The 27628-nt window shown below is 40.3% G+C and overlaps 1 protein-coding gene across 2 annotated transcripts; it reads left to right on the plus strand.

Annotated features, from left to right (window-relative positions):
• Positions 1-4435: 4435 nt before the first annotated feature.
• mfge8b (milk fat globule EGF and factor V/VIII domain containing b) lies at positions 4436-25779 on the plus strand. Of its 2 annotated transcripts, XM_029522891.1 has the most exons (11): positions 4436-4600; positions 12039-12161; positions 12492-12623; positions 13572-13604; positions 18453-18566; positions 19301-19482; positions 19697-19852; positions 20210-20354; positions 21723-21907; positions 21996-22151; positions 22990-25779. In XM_029522891.1, the coding sequence occupies exons 1-11, from the start codon at positions 4531-4533 to the stop codon at positions 23131-23133; spliced, it is 1440 nt and encodes a 479-aa protein (XP_029378751.1). In that variant the 5' UTR covers positions 4436-4530; the 3' UTR covers positions 23134-25779. The 2 variants fall into 2 exon arrangements, with proteins under 2 accessions (XP_029378751.1, XP_029378752.1); XM_029522892.1 differs by lacking the exon at positions 13572-13604.
• Positions 25780-27628: the final 1849 nt, after the last annotated feature.

Consider the following 27628-nt stretch of genomic DNA (forward strand, 5'->3'; position numbering starts at 1 on the left):
TCATCTGATTAACCTCACAAAAACCTACAACAAGTATCAGAAAATTACACAAATAACCTATTGTCACACATGAAATTGTGTTTTCATTTAAGTGCCATCCACCTACATGTGCCTGCCCTCAGAGGCAAAGGAGAACAGAGAGAAATCAAATCATGTTTCACGTTCAGAGGTGATGTGGATGGTCAGCCATATGTGGAGTTGGATGACAGTGTTGGGGGCCTGGGGTACCACCTGGAAAGTGTCTTATGAAAAGACTCAAAGTGTTTTCAAACAGACACAAAGGAACCGAAAAGTAACCACAACGACACACAAAATGAAATTAATAGGGACGAAAAAATTAGTGTGAAAACTTTCAAGACAAACATGAAAGCCCACAAAATTAGCACAAAATATCAATTCATTCATTCATTCATCCGTTTCCGGGTCAGGGGGATGCCGTCACCGGGTGAGGACGGGCACACCCTGGACAGGTCCCACTAATAAATCTGTGGCTGGTCATCACCCGGTGAGGACCAGTTTGTTCATTATTATTTACAGAAACTATAAACTTAGCAGCTTAAGTCACCTCAGGTGTCAAATGTCGTTGACTATTTTAAACACTAGAGGGCACCATCCACTAATGAGGCACAGCGATGCTAAACTTGCATTTAGTCTGACGTCTGCCATGTATTGTTTTCCTAAGCTTGATCATAGGCCCATTGTCATTTGTTTATATATTATCACAAGTCATACAAACCCATCTCTGGTAAAATGCTCTTTTTATTACAGCTACATGTCTTCAAATGAAATAAGTCCACAGAATATATTCAATTAAAACAAGATAAAGATTACAGATTAAAGATTAAAGATTACTTTTGATTTATCATTTGATATTACTTGATTTTTTTTAATCTCATAATTTCCAGTGAATTCCCTGTCCTTGCTGCAAGACGTAGCAATGTCAAAAGAGTACTTCAGTTTAAATGTACCTGAAAGTACCATAAAATGACAATATGACAATATCCAACATCTTTCGCAAGAATTTTCACTTCTATACAGTGATGTCATTAGGTGTAAAACTTCTCTTTTGTTTCCAGATAGGCGATAGAAGTGAAACCCGGCTGGGCATTTTCATCCTATTTTCAGTGCGGAAGACAGAAGTGAAATTTTACAGAATATACCAATAATTCATGAATTGCATGATAAACCTTCATCCTCCTTTAGCAAACTACATGTTCAAAAGGTTTAAATTTACAGGATTATATGGTTCACTCTGGAGGAACAGGATCAAACAGGCTTCTGTCTGTTCCATCTAACTATCGTTTTGGGATAATTAACCTCCTCTTCGGGTTCAGACTCAGAGAAAGTTAGTCATGAGAAAAAGATTTGCCTGATAGAAGGAGGAAAAACAGAGGATGTTGACATTGTGGACTCTCACCATGTTTGACCAATGTTTCATGTCAGCCTGCCCACAGTGCAAAACTGTCTGATCTGTGCTTATGACCTCATTACTGTATCAGGCATATTTTCTCTCTTTTGGAGAGTCCTTCTGAAGCAAAAACTACACTAAGGGGAATGAAATACTTGAACACTGTGCAAGCTTTTGGCATTTTAGCTTCAAATCCTTTTAGTTAAAAGATGGAATAATCTTTCTACATCTTCCAGGTTACAGGAATTAACTTGTCCTCTGGTTGTTAGCTATTTTTGGATGGAAGCTTTTTTTTAATGATGCTCTAAGTTTGAACTTGTTCACTAAGAGCGTGTGTCTGAGTGATATGAAAATAAATGTTACATAGATAGTCACTAATATGGTTTTAATGCAAAGTATATTGTGTTAAAACCATAGAAATAAAGGAACAGTTTACACACTCCCTGTTTTTAACATTGGAATGCTTTTATTGGCTGACTGACAATAGATTCATGACAGGAAACGAGGGGAGAGACAGAATGAGATTAATGTGCTGCATGTCCCAGAGGTGACACCTACTGCTTCTGTTGTCACCCCCTTCTCTCTCTATTTGTGTTTTGCATGTATTATTTGTCAATTATTAGTAAATAGTAATATGAATGTGGGGGTAGTAATTTCAGAATGTGCACATTTAAGCACATTGTAAGTTGCATTGTTAAGGGTCTGGGTTTTAACCTCTCATAAGGGGTGTCTATAAATTAGGTAATAACGTACTCTAGGGCATTCAGTGTTTCAGTTTATATTAGTGGCATATGCAGTATTATTTATCCTATACTCACTTATTCCATTCTATGACTCCCTGATATCCCCATTGGGTCTGTTGCCTGTTTTTCACTCTTGGTAGGGTTTGTCTGTTTTCAACCACCACTGAATTGCACTTGTGCATGAACAGAGGAAAGGTGTACTGGCATGACAGTGCTGCTCTGAATTTCCCAGTAAATCAGTGCCTCAATAATATTACACTGGAGAAGGGTCAAAATGCAATTTCACTTCTCATTCATTTGTGAAGTAGGGCAGTTCTTCAGTTCCCACAGTACACTATACAGAAACCCTTTGTTTGACCTGTACTGCTCATCAAGCTAATGACTGAAAATATAAAAGGAATTCACTTTGTATAGCCTTAGACTTAGCTTTGATGTTAAAGAGTCATGGGGGGGGGGGTTCTTTCTTTGGTTTTTCAAGTGAGAAGAAGTGTTATAAGTTTCACACACATGCCCACCAAACAATATTTACACTGTGAACCAGAAGAGCGCGATAAAGCCAACATGAAGATGTGATGAGAAAGGATCACTGAAGCACAGTGGCTTTTCTCTCTTCTGTATTTGAGCTAATCGCCATGTGTGAGATCATTTTAAGCTGAATTTAAATCAGCTGTTACTAAGCTACTGGAAGGTAAATTTTACCCTGTCAGTCAAATTGGGTAGACTTCCTCTGAGGAAATTGTCGCTGCTGTTGTAGAATGTGACACATTTTAAACCACAGATAAGGAAATATTAAGATGAGGACTGAAATATACTTTCCACTATCATCGTATAAAGTTAATCAGTTGGTCACGTGGATATAGTTATATTTAGCCTGTGTTTCTGTCCTCAGTTTGGAGAATTATAAACACTATAACAAAATCATATTCAGCCAAGCAAGGGGAATGAGGTGAAAGATGCAGCGGCTGAAAGGGTCTGAATGTTTCACTTCACACCCACTCCCCCTGACAGCACAGAAGCCCGCTCTGACCCACTGCTGGATCTTGGCTCAAGAAACGCCCACAGACAACCATTCAGCCTTTCCTCAGTAAAACACTGCCCTTAATCTGCATTTCAGAGGAGGATTTAATGCTTGGTGCCATCATGGGAATTTTCCCAGAACCATTAAAGAATATGTCAAAAACATAATCACCATCGTACTGACACAGTAGTGAAAAAAATTTCACCCTTGTTTTATCAGATTTAATGGGGATCTAATTTAATCTTAATTGACTGCTATACAGCAAAAACCTTTGTTTGTCATTGTCATTATGTGTCAAATAACTATTTTGGTACAATAGCCATTTGTGTTTTGATTCTGGCACAATCAGACACTGTAGTGGAGACAAGACCAATCAGCCATATCTGGATCTTGGTTTTCCATAATACCATTACTGTTAGTGCTACCAATACTAATGATAGTAGTAATAACAAAAACAACAACAATAATAATGTTGTTACATACTACAACGTTAGCATTAACACCCTTTTCCTTAACAGTCTACAAGGTACACTTTACACATTGCACATCAAACTTTACCTCTTCACTTGCAGGAAACTAGCTGTAGTGATAGAAAGTCACCCAATGCTTCTGTGTCTATCATTTTCCTCTTCTGAAATCAGTATACTAACCAGCTATCCTTGGTCCAGCTGGTCTATTTCATCACTTTCTGATACCACATCACGGTCGTTTGGCCCTGACAAAGTGGAGCCTCTTGGAGGGTGTATCACAACGTCCTGTAGATAAAACAAAAGCTCCATGGATCGTGGTGTGAAGTAAACCATGTAAATACAGTACTAACTGAGTACTGGTGAATACTGGGTTTGACACTTTAAACTATTTTGAAGTGCTTTTGAAAAAGTTGTGTTTGCAGAATTTGAATGTCTTTATAGCCCCTGGCCCTCCCTGAGGCAATAACCCAGAAAGAAACACACAAAACAACCGGAAGAAAAAAATGAAAACAAACAAGGACCACAAAGACACAACCTGAAAACGTTTACACTTCAGGGGCCCATATATCATAAAGCTTCCGCAGAAACTGGGTTATACTTAAATGTGGCTGTTGAGGAGTCGTCACCTCCGGAAAGTCGATCCGGAGCTCTTTCGTTTCCATGGTAACATATTGCCTCCTGTTTAAGTTGTCTTCCCTGGTCAACAGCGGGAAGTACGGGGCGGGGCTACAATTAAATCCCGAGCTGCGATTGGCTGCGAGAAAAGCCGCACGTGCTCCGGAGCTACGCTCGCTCCCTGGGAGTTGAACCGCGCAGAGAGCTCGGTCCTCGGGAAGCGCAGCGTCCAGGCCCCGCTGTCCCTCTACCGAACCGTCGACAGAACCAACAGCCATGGAGGAGCACACGCGCTTTCTGCTCTGGCTCCAACTTTTAACAGCTTGTTCGGTGCTCGGGGCGAACGGTGAGTTGTCTCCGTTTCCCGTTTCCCTCACCACACACTTTCCTGTGCACTTCTTCGGGACGTGTTCGATCCGATGTCGGTGAACTTCAGGCGACTCTGACACCGCAGGGAGATGCTTTTGTTGTCATTAGGTTCTATCACACAAGTTGTGTTGGTGTTGGGGTTGTGTGTCTGCCGAGGGCCGATGAGGCTTCAAAGAAGGTTTCACACTGCTCAGCCCTGGGCAACACATTTAGGCCGATGGACAAAGGGTGGGATGGCTTCATTTCTGCTCAGAGTCCAAGGAGAACGAATCACGTGTCACACCTCACACAAATGTTTGCCTTGGTATGATGATGATGATGATGTATTTTCCAAATGTCCCTCTTCCACTCCATGCACTCTGACAAAAAGGAGAATTGATGTTGTGTGAAAGACAGATTCGCATGGCAGATGAAACATTTTGACTTTTGACGTCTTTCCCTTCAGCAAACAACCTTTGACCTGTGATGATGCTTTGTGTTGCATTTTTGGTCTTTTCTATTCATGCTTAATGTTGCTTTCAGTGTGTGTGTGTGTGTGTGTGTGTGTGTGTGTGTGTGAGGTTTCAGAAGCAGTTCTGTAACAAAGTCTATAATTTTTTTTTATAGTTGATCAATATGCTGATTATATTAGTAATTAATCATCATTTGGTGTTGAGAATGACAACACATACTTAATTTAGGTAATTTTCTGCGTGACATCCACTCTGCTGCATTATTTCAATAAATATTTGATGCACTTCTTTAAATATATTTCAGTTTGAATTGAAACTGAAAACACTTGCAACCAGAACCTTGTTTATTCCATGAGGCAGAGTGACGGGATAGCCACGGATATTAGGTGTGGTTGCCCTGACCACAAGGTTGAGTCAGTTTTCCAGATGAAGTCGCCTACACAGGCATGCCAGTGAACTTCCACTCACAATAGAGTTTACTGAGACCTTGAATATTATCAGGGAGTTTAGAGGAGGGACGGTTGGGATTGGACTTGTTGCTGCTGTGTCATTCAGTATGTTTGCAGGTTATAATACAAGCCAAAGGTTGTTTATTTTTTTTGTTGTTTGTTAGTTTTACCTGTGTTTTACCTGATTTGGCCCAGTTCAGTAGGGTTTAGTTAGCTGTGGAGAGGAGAGAAGTGGAAAGTGGTGTTCTGTGTCAGGATGAGGCAGTCTTTATACACAAGACCACTTAGGGCAGCTGAGTGAAGCAGGGCTAAATATAGCTTGATGCTGGGCCAATGGGGTGGCAGGAGTGTGTGTGCGTGTGTGTGCGTGTGTGTGCGTGTGTGTGCGTGTGTGTGTGTGTGTGTGTGTGTGTGTATAGTTTGTAGATGTACTCAGGTGCATGGGAGCATTTTGTAGTTACAATTAGTGCAGATTTAACTGTGAGATAGTAAGACATGGTTTAATTGCCGATATATCAAGGAGCTATTAGGCTCATTTAACCAGGAACTTCATTTCCTGCTCATGTGTTTGATGTACCTCCCTAAATCACAAAGTGACTGATTTCCATCTTTGATCTATGGTTTGCTTCAGTCCATTTGATGGATTAGTTCAATTTTTGGCAGAGTCCTCTTGTCCCTGTTTTTACGAACAGTACTTCTTCAGGATAGCAAGCTTTGCCCTATTCCTGTGCTGTGGATTACTCTGCCTCATAGAACATATCAAAGTACACGTTTTTGGATTGAAAAACGTGATTTAGATGTTGAATATTGGTACAAAGTAATTTATTATATACTGTATTTCAAACATGTCAGTCTAATACTCCACAACAAATGAATGAAAGAGTTGGTTACAGTTGAAACAATCATTTGGTCTAATTGATACAGATAATGTTTTATTTCTGGTTCTGCAAAGTGGAGAATTGATGCATTTCTTCACTTGCATTACAAACAACCTCTTTGTTGCTTGGATAAAACAAGACATTTGAGTCCCAAGAACTTATAATGTGTGTTTTTCACTGAACTTCCATTTTTTTTTCAGCATTGAAAGACAAAATTGTTAATAAAACAAGAAAAGATGAATGTAGATGAATCTGTAATTAAATGCCTGTTGCAGCCTTGTTGTTGTTGTTGTCGCCATGGGTTCTTGTGTCAGAAAGTTTGTTAATGTCTGTGTTTCATTGTCAAATCGAGCTCTCTCATTCTGCCTCGGTCATCCCTTCAGGCGTCTGTCCTCTACAGCACTGATGACTTTATTATTATCTCTCCCACCACATCCCTCAGGACTGGACAGGATCTTTTTCTTCCATCTGAATTTTGAACAGCTTCCTTAATCAATGTTTCATTGCAATGGGGAGAATCTTCTAATTTGGGCCACTTTATTAGCGTCTCTCACCCCACTTTCCAATCTGCCATGCTGAATATTTTACTTGCTGTCATGGGACTTTAAACACTGAGCCAAGGACAAAATTGTCGCTCCTTCAATCTAAGAACAAGAAATGTTTACACAAGATCTTTGTATTCACACAAACACAATGTAGGGACAACTCCACTCAGGTCAGACTGCTGTAGTGATATTATACGAGGTTGTATTGCAGTTACAGTCCTACAGAGAAAAGCTTGTTGTTTTGTTGAAGGTGCGTGACGCTGGAGTGTATTTTTAGCAGCTGGCAACTGTGGGGTTTTTTCAGCAGCAGATGGCTGTGCTGCTCTGGAGTAGCACTTGGAGATTACAGAAAGCTCACCTGCAGCTGGAGTCTTGTTGATCTTAATACTGAAAAAGGATTGGGTTGTTTAAGGACTCACTTAGGTCTGACCTCTGTAAACGTTCCTCTTAGACAGACCAGGTTTCCTTCGTCTCTTGGCTCCAGGACTCAGTAGTGAGATTTGGCAGCGGCAGGTCATCAGACCTGATGAGCATTGTACAAGTCTCAAGGTTTTTTGTTGTGCTTCAACACATCCTTAACAATTTCAACAAGGCGTGTGTGTGCGTGCGAGCATTAAGTCACCCACCTTGCCTTGCCAGCATATATCCTCCAGTGTGTGTGTGTGTGTGTGCGTGACTGGGCAGATGGCTGTGTTTGTTGCTTTTAGGTCTCAGGACACAGAGTACTCATGTAACGCCACACACAGACGCAGTATATTCACATTTGTATGCACCCATGCCTCCTTTTCATACAGCCCTGACAGAATCAACAGGTATTGAGTGGATGTATGACACCCTTACAGCTTTGACTTAAAGCCAATTTCTTTCAGCTTTGCCTCATAGTTCCTTAATAACTCAAATCCTCTTAAACTGTCTCAGCATGCTCTTCTTTTGATGCTGCTGATCTCCATGTCATCTCTGATAAGACTAATTCAGATGAAAGAATTTTTTGCCCATGGCTGTGTGTATTTAAAACACAGCAACTCACTGAAATGAGGGGTGGGAGGGGGGTGCATTAAACAAATTAAGATTCACTTACTCACTTCTGTCAAGGCCATTTTTTTCTATAATTTCTTTTATTATCTTGCAACCGGTAGCTGTCTCTGTGATATGTGCTGCAGTGAGTCCGCTTCCACCCCGTGTGTCCTGAGATGACTCCTAGAGTAGGTTATGAGTTTCCCTTTTGTCCATTTGTCTGAGATACTGAACAGTCAGAAGGTTAGAGTGTGTTTGCTGATCCCTCCAGGACCAACAAGTCAAATTGTTATTCTTCTGTGAAGAACCAAACACTACTAAACAGAATTCAATAAACCACTCAATTCTAAGCAATCACATAGTCATCGTCACTTATGCTTTTGAGGTCATGAGAAACCAAAATTTCAAAATTCACTTATGAAGGACATTTGACAGGTCTGTATAAAAATATTTTGTGTTTGACTGTTATGATGGCCAGCCCCAGTTGTGTCCTCATGTGTTGAGCTTGCGCTTTTGACGCGCCCTCTTTTTTATTTATTTATTTTTTTGGCGGGTATCACTGGAGAATGAATCATTATGTGTTGTTGCCTTTAACTGCTCTTGGTTTTGGGTCTGGTATTTGAGCTTCATTCTTGTGCTGAAGCATCATGGGAAAGGCACAGACCATGACTCATAAGGAGTGAACACAATGCCCCATGGAAATGATTTGTTCAGCCAAACATAAACTCCACATACCTTCCTTGTCTGTCACTCTGGTTAAATCAAAGAAGGCCGCTATGCTTGACACACAGCACTGATGGTATCAAATGCTACAGTCCAGATATAACTGTATCCTCAGGTGACTAATTGCTTTTAGTTAGTGTTATTAATGAGACAGGCTATAAGGATGTTTTCACCATGTTTTCTAATAAAGGTGGTTTAGAGATCACTTCTTCAACAACCATTCCAGGCACACCTAGAATAAGCTGAGTTAATTTAGGAGACAGTGAAGCATCTGCCCAGACAGCCCTGTAATGTATGACTTAAAACTAAAATCCATTTGCCACTAATATCAGTTGAAGTTTTTGTTGATACAACAGAGATGAATGAGTTTAGTTTTTGGTGCTCACAACACATAAAGTTGTTTTTTTTTTTTTTTTTTTTTTTTAAACCCCCTCACACTTTTAAAAGCATTTGCCAACAGTTTTAATGGGGTTTAAGCTTTAAACTGATCACCAGATATTCTGGGAAGAAATGTTCTGTTGAATTTGAGATTAAATGAAATATTTTATAATAATTTTGCAGTGTCACAAAGGAATTTGTCATAAAATTGAGATGGACAGGGTTACAGTTACTGTACATAGACATGTGTTGGATATCACTAGGCTGGATACCAACAGAGGTTTCATAGGGGGCAAAATCTTTTTTTCCTATTTTCCATCATGGATTCCACAATGTGCTAAAGTGAAACACAGCCACAGATTGGTCTTGAAATAAAAAAATGATGCTTTTCCGATACAGTATTTCTCAGCTGTTGGTGTAGATAGTGGAGGAGTGTGGTTTGTCTGGTTTTCTCTGAAACAGCTTCCAGTGCTTCCAGTTAATATTGTCAACTGATGAATACATAATAATTTTAACTTTAAGTTGTCATAACCATACAGTATGAAACTCTTTCACTTCCAGTGTAACTTGATTATACTGTTGACAATATTGACATGATCACTTCAGAGATTTTCATGAAGGCTCTGGTGGTTTGAACACTGTATCCTTGCTGACTGCATTTCATTTCCTCAGTAAACTCAGGCATTCGCACAGCACGGTGGCATAGTGGTTAGTGCTGTTGAGAAGGTCGTGGGTTCGGTTCCCTGTTTTCCCTGTGCTTGTGTGGGTTTCCTCCCACTGTCCATAGGGCAGATATTGTCACATAGGTGAGCTGGAGGTGCTTTTAGGGAAAATCTAATTAAATTCAATGAGTAATTTATAAAGAAACAGCACGGTGGCATGGCGGTTTGCTCTGTTGCCCCACAATAAGAAGGTTCCGGATTCGGTTCCCAGCCCTGTGTAGATTTCCTCCCACCGTCCAAAGACATCATGTTTGGGTTGTCCGTAGGTCTGAGTGTGAGTGGTTGTTCATCTCTGTATGTTGACCCTGCGATGGACTGGCGACCTGTCCAGGGTGTACCCTGCCCCTGCCCGATGTGAGCTGGGATGGCTCCAGCACCCCTTGTGATCCATAAACGGATAAACAGTAGAAGATGAGTGTGAACTCAAGCAGTCTGAAAACTACATTTCTCTATAGTCAGGGCAGACCACAAGTACTTTGTCAAGACATCTAAATGTTTTCCTCAATTTTATCTTGTTATTTCTATGCAGGGGGTTTCCTAAAAGCAATAGTCTGCCATTCGAAGAAAGGAGGTTGTGTTCCTTCCTTTCAGATAAACAGGCAGCAACTTTTGGATAAGGATATGTTGGCATTGCCAACTTATCCAACTATGAGATGTGAAAACATTTGGAGGCCGTGACACTGGGTACAGCACTGATAACACAAGACATCCATGTGAAATGCAGTTCAGTGGATAAGCAATCCAAACAGGATGTTGGCCAAGTGGATTTATTTACTTCCTCTTCTTCCTCTGGATAATTAATGACGTTCAGATTTTTGCACATTAGTGGTTGAAAATAAAACTGTGGTTGATCATATGTCTATTTTTCATGAAAAAAATTACATTCTTAATCACTCTCAAGACCAGTTAGTTAGTTTTTCCTCAATGCTACACAGATGGCTAAAATTCAGACTAAATAAACTGTTTAGTGTGCTCTTATCCTTGATTGTTTGTTGAAGAAAGAGAAAAAATGTGTGTCAGTGTAGGATGTGACATTGAGGATATGAGAGAGTGATGTGCAGGAAGTTACAAGTCTCTCTGAAAGGCCGTTTTCACCTTCAGCTGGACTAGAATGGTATTTTTCTTTACTAGAGGACTAAAAAAAAGTTTTTATTTTCTCCCACTAGTTTACTTTTTTAGAGGTGGGAAGAGAGAATGGGGTCAGAGCTCATTTTTAGCCTGCAAGCTAGACATGGTGGCTCTTAAGCTACTTATTTCACACTTGGGGTTCAACCTCAATTATCTAAATGATAAGTGTTAACTTGAAAACACCATCCCTGTTTTTTTTTTTGGTTTTTTTTGGGGGGGTGTTAAACATCACCCAATGATTTACTTCCTCAATACATACAATATTTTAGTGCCAAGTTTAGTATAAGGGTGTATTTCAAGTCAAAATCTTCACAGTGGTATCCATGTATGTCCGGAAAACTACACTTGCCTTTTGTTTGTTTTTTTTTCTCTCATCATCAACTGTACCCAATTGAAAATGTCATATTCAAGACGCTGAACATGATAACAATCTCCAAAGTGAAGCCACCACAAGCCACTTGATTCCTTGTTTCCTCTGTTGCTCACTGACATGATTTCCCTGATGACGAGAGAGCTGCCAGGTTGTAAGGTTCAGGCCGGGCGGTGGTGAAGCTGGTAGAAGCATCCAGTGTTTGTGTTGTGTTTAGTGTGGTGATGGCTTACTCAGCTGTTCAGACCATTGCATCCAACCTGCAGGAGGTGGCTTACTCTTTATTCAGCCACACAAGGGAAATGCAAATATTATAATGAAGCACATACTCTCTCAAAGTTTTTATGTCATATTTTTTTTCAATTGAAAAAATTTATTTGTAATGCATTTTTTTAAGGCTTTAAAAAAATGCTGTTGCTCTGCAAAAACCATTAACATGTTAATATTGTCCAGTGTCTCATTGTCCTCTCACTTTGGGACATTTGATGTTTGATGTTTGTTAATGGGAAGTGGTGAGGTGGACATTTATGAACATGAAATGAAGAATGTCAACTTTAATCAAAATTATTCAAATGTTCTTTTTGTCTCTTTGTCGCTGTTTGCTGCTTTTATGTTAATTCATAAAAGTTGATAAAATGTACCATCCAAACCATCTAAATAAACGTTCTGTTTCTGTTATTTAGTTGCTTTTAATCGTTTGCAGTGGATTTATATTTTCTGTATTTATCAATCTGTCATTCCCACCTTGGTCTGCAGGTGATTACTGTGAGGTGAACATGTGCATTAATGGTGGAACCTGTGTGACCAGAGCAGGAGCGCCGTTCATCTGTATCTGCCCTGAAGGTTTCTCTGGAGAGATCTGCAATGAAACGGAGACTGGTATGATGTGTCTCTGATGTCACTATGGGTCTCAGTGCTGAGATTTCTTTTCTGTTTGCTCATTAGACAATGAAAATATAGTCAAATTAATTACTTACTAGTGCATTATGTGATCTGTTGCAGCTCTAAAGATAAATGGTTTGTAATTTCAAATGTGATTAAGCTAGTACAACTTAAACAAATAAATATGAAAAAGATTGTTTCCTCCAAAATAATTTGTGGATCACTCCTGTCCTTTACATTAGAAGTTACAGTAATGACTTCTGCTACAGTCCGTTTCAAATTACTCTCACATCCTCCCTTTAACGTCCCTTCTTTCTTGTCCAAAAGGGCCCTGTAACCCTAACCCATGTAAGAATGATGCCATCTGTGAGGTGACAGGACACTCCAGGCGAGGTGATGTCTTCGGCGAGTATGTCTGCAAGTGCCAGTCAGGCTTTGAAGGAGTCCACTGCCAGAACAGTAAGTCTGCAATTCAATAGCTTTACCAGGATTATATTAGTAGATTTTCAACATCTGTCTGTGTTTACTGCAGAGCTGTGTTCAAAATTTGAGATAGAGGTTGACATTCTCTTTCTGATGCAATTCAAGAACATGTTTTTGTCATAATTAAGGGACAGCTTTTCTGTATTTTAATTGGTAAATATTATTGTTCTGGTCCAAATTAAAGGTTTTCTTCATTCACATTTTATCTGGCTTTTCAAAATCGTAAATTGAACAAATCTTTCAAAATCCACCACTGTGGTGTAAAATAAATGGAAATGGAAAGACTGTGCATGATTGCCATAGTAGCATTACCAACCATCAAGCTCAGTAAGCTTATGGTAGGGGCCATCTTATATCGACAAAACAACCCTTGGGGTTATTTGATCTGATCAGTTTAAGGAAACTCTGCTATTTTTGCATCTAATGCTACAGTACATCTTTACCGTTATTAGCTATAGCAGTGCCTTTATTTAGATATGGTGTTTTTGATATAGTAAGGTCTCTCCTTTAAAAACTGAGGATATACACTCCTATACAATCAACTGACAAGTGTAATAAAGACTAAATTCATCTGTCTAAATTGCCACACTAATATGGAGACAGCTGCTGTGAGTATGGCTACCAGACAGACAGCTGTAGTTTATGTGGGAGCTTCATTCACATGTCACTGAGACCAGGTTGGTTCAGTCAGGGTCTGTCTGAGAGAGTGAAGCAACAGTGCTTCACTCTCCTGGAGCATGTGCTGCGCTCCTTCAGCTGCCTCCAGCCGTGCAGACAGACAGATGGCTACTGTTTGCTTAAGAGGGTGGTTGAATAACAGTGGCCAAGTGTGCACAAAGAACTAATTTAGCAGGAAACAAGTGGGACCTTTAGGAAAAGCTTAAGTGCATTTTATGTTTGATCATATATGCCTTTTTATTTTAGGTGTCCAAGGGACAGATTTAAGTTCAAAAAAAGGTAACAATAGAACTTGCGCTGGAGGAGAAAAATGTGTGTGTCTGTGTGTATGTTTGTGCTATGTCGCTTCTCCTTCTGAATTCAGGTGCTCTGTGTTCCTTTGGCTGCATGTTGAAGCAGAGGAATTCAATGAACACCCCCACATACACATGCACACAGAATGCGCATACACTACATGCACCCACATACACAGTAACTCATTGACAGGAAACTGCTGAGGTCAGCACTGTGTCTCCTTGTTTTTGAGTCAAGGCCAGCATCAAATCAGCAGTGAGATTGGGTCAGTGTTAGATACTTAGAATTTTCTATCAGTAAGCCTTGATAGTAGGATGTCCTGGATTTCCTTCTAAAAGATGAATTGTTTAACTCTCTTTGGCTTCCTATATTGCAAATATGCCGAATATGCCTTCAAATTGCCCATATTTATGCTCCACATTTTACTTGATTTATAAAAGTCAAGTTATAGATTTGTGCTTTTCTTTTGCCCCTGAGAACCACAATCCACAGTTTATCAAAATGCATATATATTTATCTGTCCTTTGCCTGGTGCTGTAAGCCATAGCACTCTGCAGAGCAGGTATTTAAACTAATTGGATAAAGCCTGACGGATAATTATGATGGGAATTTATTTGACCACGTTGGTTAAGAGAAGCTCCCCTGAGGACTATTGAGTCAGAGAGGAACCCTTCTATTCACACATACTGATGACTGTGTTGTGACAGTTTAAATGTTGTCTAATTTCTCTGTGTGTGTGTGTGTGTTTATGTGTGTATTAGTTTGGACAAGGAATGAAGATGATAGCAGCCAGCTCCTATGGTTTGTGTGAAACAGAAGGAGTGACTCTGGAGAACCTGGACAGGCAGGGTGTTGTTAAACATTTAACAAGCATCCTTACATTCAGTTATCACACGGAAACACTGGAATGGAGACAGATATTTTGGGACTTCATTTTATTACAAAGTTGTCACTTCAGTTCTCTCATTTGTAAATTGTGAGGGTGAATAGGAGCCTGTCATTAGTGCATGAACTTGTTTTTGATCTGAAAACATAATTTCTACATCTGGAAAATGCCACAGTAAACAAGGGGGAGATCAACTTGAAATTTAGAAGTCAAGAACAAGAGCAAGCACAGATGTTGTTTTTTTTTTTTTTTTTTCCTAAACAATACTTAATTCAAAAGTGCATTTCATATTTCCACTTTAAAGAGGAACATTTCTCTGGAAACGAGATCAAGGGAGAGAAATCGTGTCTCCTGGATTAAAAGCTTAATCACGTGTTTGCTACACATCCCGCATAAACAAGCGCACAGAGCTCATGATCTCATATACAGACTGTTTAGCATACGCATGCACATACACACGCTTTATCCCTCATGCCAGTGTAGCCAACAGAAAGTGGCGGTCCAGGCTGAGCGCTCACAACGTCATTGCTGCGACTGTTGCCAGGCGAAAAAGTGAATGTGGAGGCGGAACGATGAATTAAGTCTGCCCTCCCAACAATGTCACACTCACTACTCAAGTCTGACTGCAGCAGTTCTGAATGTCCTGTCAAATTGGCCTAAAAGCCATTGTGGGTTGCAGAGTAGGAGTGTGCGTGGAGAGAGCAAATGGATAGAAACAGTGAGGGAGGAAGGAGCCCTTTTCTTGCTCACAAATTCAACATCCCAGATTTTCATAAGAGATAAGAGAAGACAGATATTTGCGTCTTGGAAGTTGCCAGAGGAAGCGGTTATGGGTGCGCACCTCCTCCCAGGATGTGGTAACGTGGGCAGACTGGACTCGATGCCCCCCTGCAGAGTACAGGGAGTGTCTGTATGTAATATGAACAAGTGAAAAACAAAAGAAGCTGCTGTTAACTGTTTTGACTAGAGAGGTTGACCTTCACAGGTGAACATCCACAGACCAATGAAGGCTATAGTCCCAATTAACTACGGAGGGGGTTTTACAGCAGTTACACAGCCATAGATAATATATGTATGTATCCTGATATAAACCAATATAGGAGTATTTGATGTCCTGGAATCCTGATCTGCTGTAAAAACAAATGATTAAGTTATTAATTTATCTAAAACAAATGGTGACGAAGTTTAGTTCTGTACATTTGTATCCATAGCTCCTCTTCCTCTGACCACACTACAGTTGCGACTTGAGCTGTTTCCTTGAGATCCTTCAGAAACTATAATAACCCTTCATTCATTCATCTTCTACCGCTAATCTGTTTCCGGGTCTGGAGCCAATCCCAGCTCACAGTGGGTGAGGTGCGGAGTCACCCTGGACAAGTCAGCAGTCCATCACAGGGCCAACACACAGAGACAGACAGAGACAAACAACCACTGACACTCACACTCAGACCTACAGACAGTTTAGAGTCTCCAGTTAACCCAAACATGATATCTTTGTACGGTGGGAGGAAACCCACACAGGCACAAGGAGAACATGCAAACTCCACCCACAACCTTGTTATTGTGAGGCAACAGCGCTAACCACTGTGCTGCCATGCTGCCCAATAATAACCACATTTGTGTAAATATATAACTATAATGTGGTGCTTGCTGAGGGGAATTCCAATGTTCTTCACTGCCAAGACCCTCTTTAGTTCATCCAAGCCACAAGGCCAGTTTAATGAAACATTCTGTCATGATGTAAAAAAAAAATAAATAAAATAAATAAATAAATATATATATATATATATATAGTGTATATATTAAAAAAATTTATTCAGTTAGAGAAAGTTACATGAACTGTGGAAATTCACCTTCAAGAACCACAGCTATCTTTGACCAGTGCACAGCATGTCTTTTCAGAGTGACCGCTTAGAAACAGCTTTAAATAATATGTTCTGTAAATATACTTTATGACATCAGAACTTTCAGCCTCCAGCAGAGAGTGACACTCTGGCAGGGATTTAAAGCTATTCTGGGTCTTGCTGTGGTGCTTATTGATACACTTCAGCTAGCAGCAAGCAACACATCTGGAAACCTTTCAGTATTTTTTAAAAATCTTTTTAAAAATGCCATTGTTGCGTCATCCAGTGACCATAAGCACCCCCTTTGTTGGTTGTTGTTCCATGGCAACTAATGATTGATGACTGATGTTATTTTTTTATGACAATTAAAAATATGCAGCTTAATTTCGTCTTAAGTCATAAAATGCTGCTTTGCTACTGTGCAACAGTTCCATTTCAACTTCTGGAACATTTCTCTTTTGAGCACCTGAAGTATCAACAAATCATAAAAAACACATTTATTTTCAGAATCATCTTGGAGTATTTTGCACGCTGAGACCTCACACTGTAAGATTTGTAGAATACAGCATCCAGCAAAGCACCATTTTCTCTTGTTTTTCTGCAATACATTAGCTTGTTTGGGCCAGGAGACTCGGGCTCACTTCTCTTAGGCCTGAATCCTGCTTCCAGCACACATCCTGGACACTTACAGCCATTTGGCCTTGGCTTTGCATTGATCAGGGTCTGATTTCACAGCCCCTCCCAAACAACATGTATATGCAAACAGTTACCCTGAATAATCTTAGTATGTGAATCATGGTTACAGTGAACCGGAACACCACGGCTGTATTCATTTCTGTCGTGCACAGCCCGAGCTATAAGCAAACAAAGTTAAAGTGCACCCACCTGTCCAGATAAATGGATTAAAGGTTGACCTAAAACTGACCAGACTATGCTTCACCCAGAGAGAGGGCCACCAGTTGACGCACAATGCCGCCTTTAGTTGGGATATTCTCTCATTTTACTTTGATCCATCTCCCTAAATGCTGTCTCTTTACTTTAAAGTAACCTCTACCTTTATGTTCTAGACTGTATTTAGTCACCAAACTAAATTTTTAATACCAGTTGACTTTATTTATTCTGTTGTATTCTCTACTTTCTGAAAACTCCTCCAGTAAGATCTCAGGTGAATACATCATCAGCCTTTCTGGATACAGTCAGTGGCAGCTGGCATGAAATTGTGCCAACAGTAAATTGAACAAATTGTACAAAGTGCAGGGACCTTAATGTTTGAAATATTCAACTACTGTTGCTGCTAGAAATAGTTTGGCATGAGCTCCCAGAGCTAGATGTGTCACGACTGTGGACCTCATTATCCAGGCTTTGTGGATGCACGTTTCACAAATACTCGACTCATCCTGTGTTTGTGTGAAAAGAATGTTCAACACAGCTATTTATGGAGTAAGCATGTGGGTAAGGAGATACAAATGCAGTCATCGGGACAACAGACTAAATATGAACCATGCTCCTTGTGTGAGTTTAGTCACAGTGACAGTGAAAGGAGGAACGGGGTTCAGTTCAGTTTCTTTGTGTTTTAATTTGTTTTCCTCCCCAACGCTCTTCAGATTTAGAGCAGGGAAGTTGATGATGAGTGCCATCAAGAGGAAGCACAGAGAATTACATGGACATGCAACGGCCATGTGTGGTCCTTTTAATTATCTCCTCTGTAAATTAGCATGTATCAAAGACACACCCGGCTTAACACGTTTAATCTTGAGATCTCTATATTACATATTTCACATCCTGACCTCTGGATCTCATGGCGAAGCTGAGTCTTTGACAACAGATATTTTATTCAAGGCCACATTTACTGTTTAGCCATAAGTGACAGCCTCCTGTCTCTAACCTCTAACCTCTCTACTGCATCTCTGGTCCTGTTGGCATGGCTTCAACTAACCTCAGTGTGAAACTACTCAAGAAATATCAAAACTTAATTTTAAAGCATGACATGACCTTCACTCACACTCTAACTCGGGTCTACGTACAGACTGGATGACCAATCTCCACAAGTAAGCTGTTTACGTTTGATTACATGACGTCACCGTGTGGTTTATCTCTCTGTAGATGTTAACGACTGTGCCGACCAACCGTGTGAGAATGGTGGCACCTGCAGGGACCTGGAGGGTGACTTCAAATGCCACTGCCCTTCCCCTTATGTAGGCAAACACTGCCAACTGCGTAAGTGTAACTAGCCAACACTCTTCAATAACATGCTCTCTCATGAAGGCCAGATGGTATAAAAAGGACATAATAGATCATTTCCTCCTTTTGAGATGGAAGATGAAAATGATTACACTCATGGTACTGCACGTACTGTACTGTGGGCTTCAAAAGTCTTGAATATTTTTTCATTCACTGGAATGTTAAAGGATGTTTTCTGAATCCCTCTGGAAGGAAAACTGTGCTACTGCTACTGCAGTATACAGTAATTGAAGGACGTGCAATGGAGGGAAGACACTAAGGATGGGGTTTGGAAAACAGCCACACTGCTGCGTTTTAAGATGATCAATAGGCCGTGAGAGCCAGTATGATATTCAGTAAAGCTGATTCAAAACTCTGCATTCTAAATGATTTTAGGGTTTGCATGGTGCAGTTCAGATTTAGGATGGACAAAGGAATTATATTAGACCTTGATCCCATATTTGTGCACGTGAAAATGTACACACTTTTTCAGCTTTGACTTCATTGCGCACTCTCATTTCTCTTAACTAACATTAGCAGAGTTTTAGGTTGAAGAAATGCACTAATAATTTTTTTTTTTCCAAAAAAGTCTGAATACATCTTCAGTGTACATGAACTGGAAAAACATAAATGTTAATCATTTTTCTGATAGTTAGTCTATGCTCAATTAGCACCAGGGCCACAAATCTTGTCCTGAAATCTGAATCTGTACTCCTGCATCTCCACCACAGGCTGTATCTCTCTGCTTGGTATGGAGGGAGGGGGCATTGCTGAGTCTCAGATCTCAGCCTCATCAGTCCGCTACAGCCTTCTTGGCCTGCAGCGCTGGGGACCTGAGCTTTCCCGCCTTCACAACAAGGGACTGGTGAATGCCTGGAGTTCTGCTGCACACGACAGGAACCCATGGATCGAGGTGTGACCAGTAGACATGGAGGCACATGCACTGTACTTACAGTAAACAGATGGGGATGTGTAGCAGTTTGCTGAAATGTTGACATGTTGAAAATTGACTCACCCCATTCCCCCACACACTGAGGATTTTTTAGTTTAGACAGTTTTATTTTTACTTTTTATGCATTTGATTTTTTCCAAACTCACATATGCTATATGTTTTTGCACATTTCCAGATCAACATGCAGAGGAAAATGCGTTTCACAGGTATTGTTACTCAAGGTGCCAGTCGCATGGGAACAGCCGAGTTCATTAAGGCCTTCAAAGTGGCTTCCAGCCTGGACGGCAGGACATACACCATGTACAGAACAGATGGACAGAGAAAGGACAATGTGAGGAGACACAGCAGAGGCATAGCTGGAAGCAATAGAGCCTACAACTCTGTTGAAAGTGCTTCTTGTCCCCCTGTTTAAACAGAAATAAGATAAAAGTGATGGAATTTGACCACTAGAGGGAGCCGTGTCTTTCTACATGAACAAGCATTCTTCTGTAAACTGTATGGGGCTGTGTCATGACCTTTGGTGTGACTTCCCTAACTACGCCTTTAAAGCGTGTTTAATTCATCCAGTAGTCTAAGGCAATAAAAATGTGCTTTTATATACTGTCACTAATTATATCATTTATCAGTCAAAATATAAATTATTGACAGTATACCTGATTGGATTTGTTAACATCTCCATCTCTTGTAGGTATTTGTGGGAAACGTGGACAATGACAGCACCAAGACCAACTTGTTTGATCCCCCAATCATTGCCCAGTACATCCGCATTGTCCCTGTGGTGTGTCGCAAGGCTTGCACGCTGCGCATGGAGCTGGTGGGCTGTGAGCTCAATGGTAAACTTACACCAAACAGAATACACAATATACACAAGCTGCATGTACTGTACGTCTACAGGCGTGGTGTTCAGTTTAGAGGCTGAAACAAGCAAATTACTCAAACACCAAGTGGTAATAATTACCACCATGAAGGGGAATAACAAATCTATTCTCTGCTTTTACCTCCTATGTTTCCTTGCTAATTATATTCAGTCCTAGACTCAGTGACTGATCATATATCAAAGGGTCTTACTCAGAGGATTTCACTACTCAGTGACTTTGGACGCAGATGTAGGTTGTCTCATGATTTTAAATCCCAGAAAGCCTATCAGAACAATATGATCATGTTTAACTATATTAATGCCAACGCATATACACAGATGCAAATAATTCAGACTTTTTTTTCACCTCAGCAGACAAACTAGCGTCTTTAAAGCTGTCTGTATTGCAATAAATACTAACCCTAACCCTAACCCACTGGTCTAGTTGGATATTATCTGTAGGGAACATAGAGCAGTGTGACATTTTGTTGCTAGGAAGGTGATCACTGAGTCTGGTCCATTTTTTGTCGCACAAGTTTCTTGTGTTTCTCTAAAATGTTAAGTTTGCTGTTCCTTTTTATTCTTAGACCATTGTAGCTTCATTACAGTGGCAAATGTTCATTTCTGTGATTGTCTTATTTATCAAGTCAGTGTCTTCCTGTCACATCAGCTGTGCTTCCCAGCTTATGCATGATAAGATAAGAAAGACAAACAACCAGCATGTGTTGTTTGAATGAGTTTTTATTCTTTTTAAAGTACAAAGAAACAAGATTTCACAGTACAAGTACATTTTATTTGTGCAAAATTCTGCTGTAGTTCATGGGTCAGTATTTGAAACTCATCTGTTTCTATGCCATTGAATGAATCAATTTAAAGTGTGAAATGATGTAACGCAAGGCAGAGCAGATGTTGTTTGTATGTGGTGCCAGACAGCATCAGTGCAGGTGAATTCTTTCCTTGCAGCTTTCATCCTCGGTTCCTCTGATCTGCATGCTCAGCTGCTTCGCTGAACTAGACTCAGCTACACTAATCTGTTTTATAAATAAAACAATGAGCTTCACAAGTTTACTCCTCTGGGATCCTGTACCAACTGAATACACAAGATGATACAAAGTCTAATCATTCTGGAAACTTGTAAAGGATCACAAAATGACTCACTGTAACTGCTGAGCTCATCCTCCACATCATCATCTCTGGATGTGTGTTTGTTGCTCCATATCACTGGCTGGCCTGGGCTGCTTCCTGTCCGTCCCTCGTCTATCACACTTTCTCTCTCTCTCTTTCCATACCTCTTTCTCTGTCACTCTACCTGGTCTCACCTCCACAGTGTATTCAAATACTTCAGGTTGTTCTGAGCCGATGGGCATGAAGTCCCGCTTGGTGTCTGACCGTCAGATCACGGCCTCCAGCACCTTCCGCACCTGGGGCATCGAGGCCTTCACCTGGCACCCTCACTACGCCCGGCTGGACAAACAGGGCAAGACGAACGCCTGGACGGCTGCTACCAACAACCGATCTGAGTGGCTGCAGGTATTAGGAAAAAACAGCGCTGACTGTTCTTTTTGGGTTTTCCAAATTTTGAAGTGAAGAAAAGTGAAGCAGATTCTGTTGTCCTTAGGTGGACCTCCAGTCTCCCAAGAAAATCACAGGGATCATCACACAGGGGGCCAAAGACTTTGGCTCCATTCAGTTTTTAATGGCCTTTAAAGTAGCTCACAGTGATGATGGACAGTCCTGGACCGTCGTGAAGGATGAGACCTCAAAGAATGACAAGGTCAGTCCAGTTACCAGAAACATGAAATCAAAACAAAGGTCAAAGAGCAGACTGAACAGGTCACTGTGGAAATACAGCCCATCATAGGGCAAGAAGCAGAATGTAGGTTACAAATAAAAGACAAAAACATCAGAAAAACGTACAAAAGAAACCGAGTTGGGGTGTAAGGGTGAATAAAACATGCCCTTACACACGCTTATAGTAACAGTTCAAATGACAATGATAATCCCTCTTAATGGATTTAGTCTAAAAAAAAAAAAAAAGGACTTTACCAGATGGGAACAGATCTTTGTGTGAGTGATTGCAAAGCTTGTATTTGATGTTCTTGAGTCAACACCTGGATCTAATCATGATGACACTGTTTCCTGTGTGCTTGCATGTATAATGCACACCAAAACCCTCCTGCCAGATGTGTGCAGAAACACAACTGAATGAAGTCATTAAATCAAGGATGTGGGACATTGAAATTTTTTTTTTTTAAACCAACTCAGTCCATAAAACATTTATTTTTTTAAGCTCAGTCGTTAATTTGTTTTTATAGGAGAGCGTCTGCATTAGTAGGTGAAGGTACAGATGGTATGAGTTCCTTTTACATGATTTTATCTTGTCTTAGTTCAGTCACACAACAGTCAGAGTTTAGGCTTGCACACAGGGCAACAACACACAAGAGTTTTCATCCCTATAGATCTCACGTGCAGACAGTGTTTGATGTCATCCATGGGAAATCATTTCTTCATACTTGGAGCCCAGTTGTCATATTACACACATTAGTTACGGCACATACATTCACTCGAGTATAACTTCATAAACATTGATTGGCTGATCTTCCTCTGTCCAGATCTTTTCAGGCAACAGTGACAACAATGTTCACAAAAAGAACATCTTTGAGCCGCCATTCTACAGTCGATACATCCGCATCCTGCCATGGGAGTGGCATGAGCGCATCACCCTGCGAATGGAGCTCCTCGGCTGTGACGAGTAGCACTGCCTGTTACCTGCCTCCCTCTCCTCCTCTCTACCTCCTCCCTCTATTCTTCCCACCTTCCCATCTCCCTCCTCAGCCCTACACCTGCACTGCCTTGCTCTCATTCCTAGGGGGCAGCAAACACCAGAGTAGCACTTTCCCACCCTAACCCTGGCTGGTTGGAGGGGGGAGAAGTTACCCCTGATCACTGACACCAGGCAAAATTAAGTCAATCTCACGTTTGTTTTGCTTCCTGACACGATCACTAGTTATTTCCACCTGAACCAAATCTGTGATCACTTCAAGAACAAAAATATGTCTTCTATGTTTTGTTGGGTAAGCAGAGCTGAGATCAGACTTTTATCCCACCTACCAGCTGAATCAATGGTGGTGAATCCCTGTGTCAGAGGTCAGGGGTAACAACACTGCTGCTCTATCAGTTGGTGCTGCCTGGACTCTCATCCCAGATCATTTGTACCTAGAATGTTGAACTTCCAAGACCCACATCTGGTGACACACATAACAACATAACAGCTTGCTATTGCTCTATAACAACACCCTCGTCCTCCCCCCAAAACACACAGAACATATATAATCTTTAGAGCATATATCGATGCTTTTGGTTGATTGAACAGATGTCCTGGTTGTGGTGCAGTGTTTTTCCAGCACTTCATGTTTTCTCTGTGACGGTTATTATTTATTTTGTTAGCTTGTGGAGTAAATAACACATTACAACACAAGTGCAAACATCCTACTATCTACAAATGTTTATTTTTACTGTCCCTTATTGTGAAGCCAACACCGAGCTTTCACAGAGTTCCATATAACTCATTTGGCCCTGATGTTTTGTGCCAACACTCCCTCCTCTGGGTTTATGTCACAGAAGGTAGCATGGTGCTGTGAAAAGAGCAATGAAATACAGTAAATTTCTGTCACTGTGGGACATGATTGGTCACTGATCACACTTAGTCAGCCAGAGGAGACCCCACCATTGACAGACATGCTCATAGCTTATATACACAGAAGAAAAAAGTTTAAGACCATTGTTCAGCGAAAGAGAAGGTAGACTTTAATGCTCGTGAGGAAATGAACAATAGCTGTTGACTGAGAGTTACACAGGCTGCTGCTGCGAGCTGGTGTGACATCTTCAGCCATGTTAGGAAATGATCTCACCTTTGGCTGTCTTTTTCACACGTGACAGTTGTTTCAGTATTCATGTGTTGGCTGCTACAGTAGATGAAGTGGTTTATTCATTTAAAAAAACATTTTTAGTTGGTGTCGTATTTAATGTATTGGTGAAGTGGAGTGATTATCAAAGGAAGCTTTTTCTTCTTTGCCTTTAATTCTCAGAGCTACATTACATTTTGACACACCAAGTCCAACTTTCATTGAACTGGACTGGTCCTTGAAATGACAGATAGCTTTTAGTGTACCGTGCATACTATTAATCAATAGTCATCCAATAATTGATTAGGATTGTAAACAGTTTAACAAGACTTAGTGTAGATGCTTATGTAGTTATGAACATCTCAGGTCAAAGTAGATCTGTTCCTGATACACAGCAAATGCTACTGAACATTTCTAATCCACTCACTCACCCACTCACTCACTCACTCACCCACTCACTCACTCACTCACTCACTCACTCACTCACTCACCCACTCACTCATCTGCTCTTCTAGCCGCTTTCACCCATTTTTACTTTTCTATGGCACTTTGATGTTTGTGTTTTGATATTTCAGGTATAAAAAAACTTTGTTGTGCATTGAAGATGAAACATACATGAATATATTCATTATTACATGTAGAAAATAAAGAAAAGAAAATAAACTGGCAGGTCAGTTTCTTTGTTAGATTAAACTGAGTTGGGGAGAATCCCTGGCTCTGGTTATTCTGTGTTGATGTGTGATATGCATATATACAGTACCTTTGTACTGGAATCTGTTCATAGACGTAGATATTAATGTTTGAAGGGTCCAACATTATGCCTCCAGTTGAAAGCTGCCACCCCGCTGATAAGACTCTTAAGAGAGAAACCAAATTAAAGCTGATTGTTACGGTTCAACTGGACATGTGATTCGACCCTCCGTATCATCTGCTTCTGCATTCTAAACCTTATCACCACATGAATTATGAATTATGGGCTTGTGCAATATTATACTGTGTTAGTTTTGATAACGGTGAATATTAATTCACGGTCCTTAAAAATGCATGAGGGATAGCAGTACCACTGAGAGGCTGATGATGGATGTTGGCGTCAAACACTGTACAATATTTGTTGTTGTTGCAGACGATTCCAGTCACCCTTGTTATCCATGTCTGCATGCATTCTTCTGACCAGCTCAGTTTAAACTGAACCAAATCTGAATTCATTGGTGGTATGGCTTCATTTTTCTTCTTGATGTTCACCAACATTCAAACTATTGTAGAGCTTTTGTTCCCTGCTGTTTAGCTTTTATATGATTGACAAAAAAGCAGTTGATGACATTGATGTTTTTATGGCATATCGGTTTGTTTCTTGCTATACTGACTGTTGACCTCATAGAATATTGACTGGATTTGGAGCTTTTTTTTATTCCAGTATTGTGTTTCTAAGAGGATTCCTTTATGTTTTGCCTTTGTATCTTAAAATGAACAATAAATAAAGAATTCAAATACAGAATACGCTTTTTTTTTTTTCTTTTTTTTTTATTAACTTGGAACGGCCTGAACATCTCAGCAATAATATGCACTTCTGTGTACATCAGAGGGTGGAATATTTAGGGTGACATTAATCATAATGCTGAATTCATTGGAGCTGTTTTCCATTTAAAAAGGTTGAAGATCAAAAGACCAAAAGCACAGAGGGTCGTTTTCCCTGTTTAGCATTTAAACACCCCGGGGCCTAATCTCCCCTGATACCACCACACAATCTTCCAAAGGTATCTTCAGTGAGGAGGGCACATCCTCCTCTCCATCTCATTACAGTCTGAGGAGGCCACACCAAAGTCAAGAAATACTTCTGCAGGGTTGGAACCCCATAATCAGATGAAAACGGATTTATTCAGTGAAGGTTAACTGAAGGTTAAATGATTGTTTTCATTATCAGAGTAGATTAATGTAAGAGTAGTGTTTTGGTATTTAAGAGAATGGCTGCTGTTCCACCCCATTATGGAGCTTTATTTGTTCAATTAGTAAATACCTGCTGATTATCACGTAAGCCAACTATGGTTAAATGGTTGTTGGATAATATTAGTTTGGTTCGCACCATTTACAGTAAACCAGCTGTTATTCCTGGGGAGACAGCTTCACGACCTTATCACAGCTTTCAGTAAAACTCCTCATGTCTCTAACTGAACTTCCCCTCGTTTTGTTTTTCCTGAGTAGCAAGAGGAAGATGAGTCTTAGAAGCAATCTGTTTAATGATGAGACAATCGTTTGCATCTGGAAGCTGCTCCTTTAAAATCCAGCCAGTGGATGGATTCCCACTATGTGTCAATTTAGGTTTGTCGGCTATTACTGCTTTGACAAATCCTGAATGAGTCTTTAAAGTTATTATTTACACAATAATATCATAATTGACACATAATAATTAGTTGCATCCTAATATGAGATCTACTTCAACTCTTCAACACATGCTTCAGACCATTGGAGAGATTAAATATTGTAACCAAATCCACAAAATGGTGACATTAACGTATTCATACTGTTTGTGATACATATTTTAATCTTATTTATTACACCTAGTGAGAAATGGGGCCACCAAGAGTCGAAAGATTAAAACTGAAAGATACATTTTCATATGGAGCTTTCACAAAATTCATGTGAAATTATTACAAAATGGAAAAATGCCCATCATCAATCATCTTGTTCGCAATACTCTGTTGAAGTAGCGCTCACTTTCCAGGAGCTTCAACAACTTGAAGGTTAAATCATTGAGTCATTGTTTCTTTCAATTTTCATTCAGAAATCCTTCCGTTTCAGCTTCTTTGATGTAATGATATGTCTTTTACCTTTTTTTCACCTTCATCTTTACATTTTCCTGACACAATGATTGTTTGATTGAACTACCAAGGGCCCTCTTAAATAGCTGATCAATAATAAAATGGCAGGCCTGGTTTTTATCATGCAAGTATGAAGCATTTGTTGATGCTTCCCACCCAATTTATGGGTAAATTCCCCAACGACTGCAAGATTTGTCTTGGAAAATCTTTGGAATTTAATCCGCCTGCCAGCTCTGCCATCAGCACTGTGCCGGGGTTTTCTGTGTTTGGTTTCCTGGTATGACAGCTGGACAGGGACGGGTGAAGGCTTGGAGCCAAAGCAGGCAGGAAGCTGGAGGCACTGCGGCAGGTTTGAAGAGGAAGAGTCCGCTCCTGGAAACAGCAGCTATTTTAGAGCAGGTATGTTCCAACATCTCCAGAGACATGCTCCCAAAGAAGGGAAAGCCTATTTATGTCTTTTCAAATATATGTTTGAAGCTGTTGCTTTGCTATGTGATGAGTGGCCTCTACGTGGTAATGCTCATAATTAT

This window comes from Echeneis naucrates, chromosome 16 (genome assembly GCF_900963305.1).
Source record: "Echeneis naucrates chromosome 16, fEcheNa1.1, whole genome shotgun sequence".
In the NCBI taxonomy this organism is placed as follows: Eukaryota; Metazoa; Chordata; class Actinopteri; order Carangiformes; family Echeneidae; genus Echeneis; species Echeneis naucrates.

Bases quoted from the DNA above. Each gene is read 5' to 3' on its own strand.
- mfge8b (XM_029522891.1), top strand. From the start codon at position 4,531: ATGGAGGAGCACACGCGCTTTCTGCTCTGGCTCCAACTTTTAACAGCT. The intron at 12,624-13,571 runs GTAAGTCTGCAA...TTTTTATTTTAG, and splicing joins AGGAGTCCACTGCCAGAACA to GTGTCCAAGGGACAGATTTA. The intron at 13,605-18,452 runs GTAACAATAGAA...ATCTCTCTGTAG, and splicing joins AGATTTAAGTTCAAAAAAAG to ATGTTAACGACTGTGCCGAC.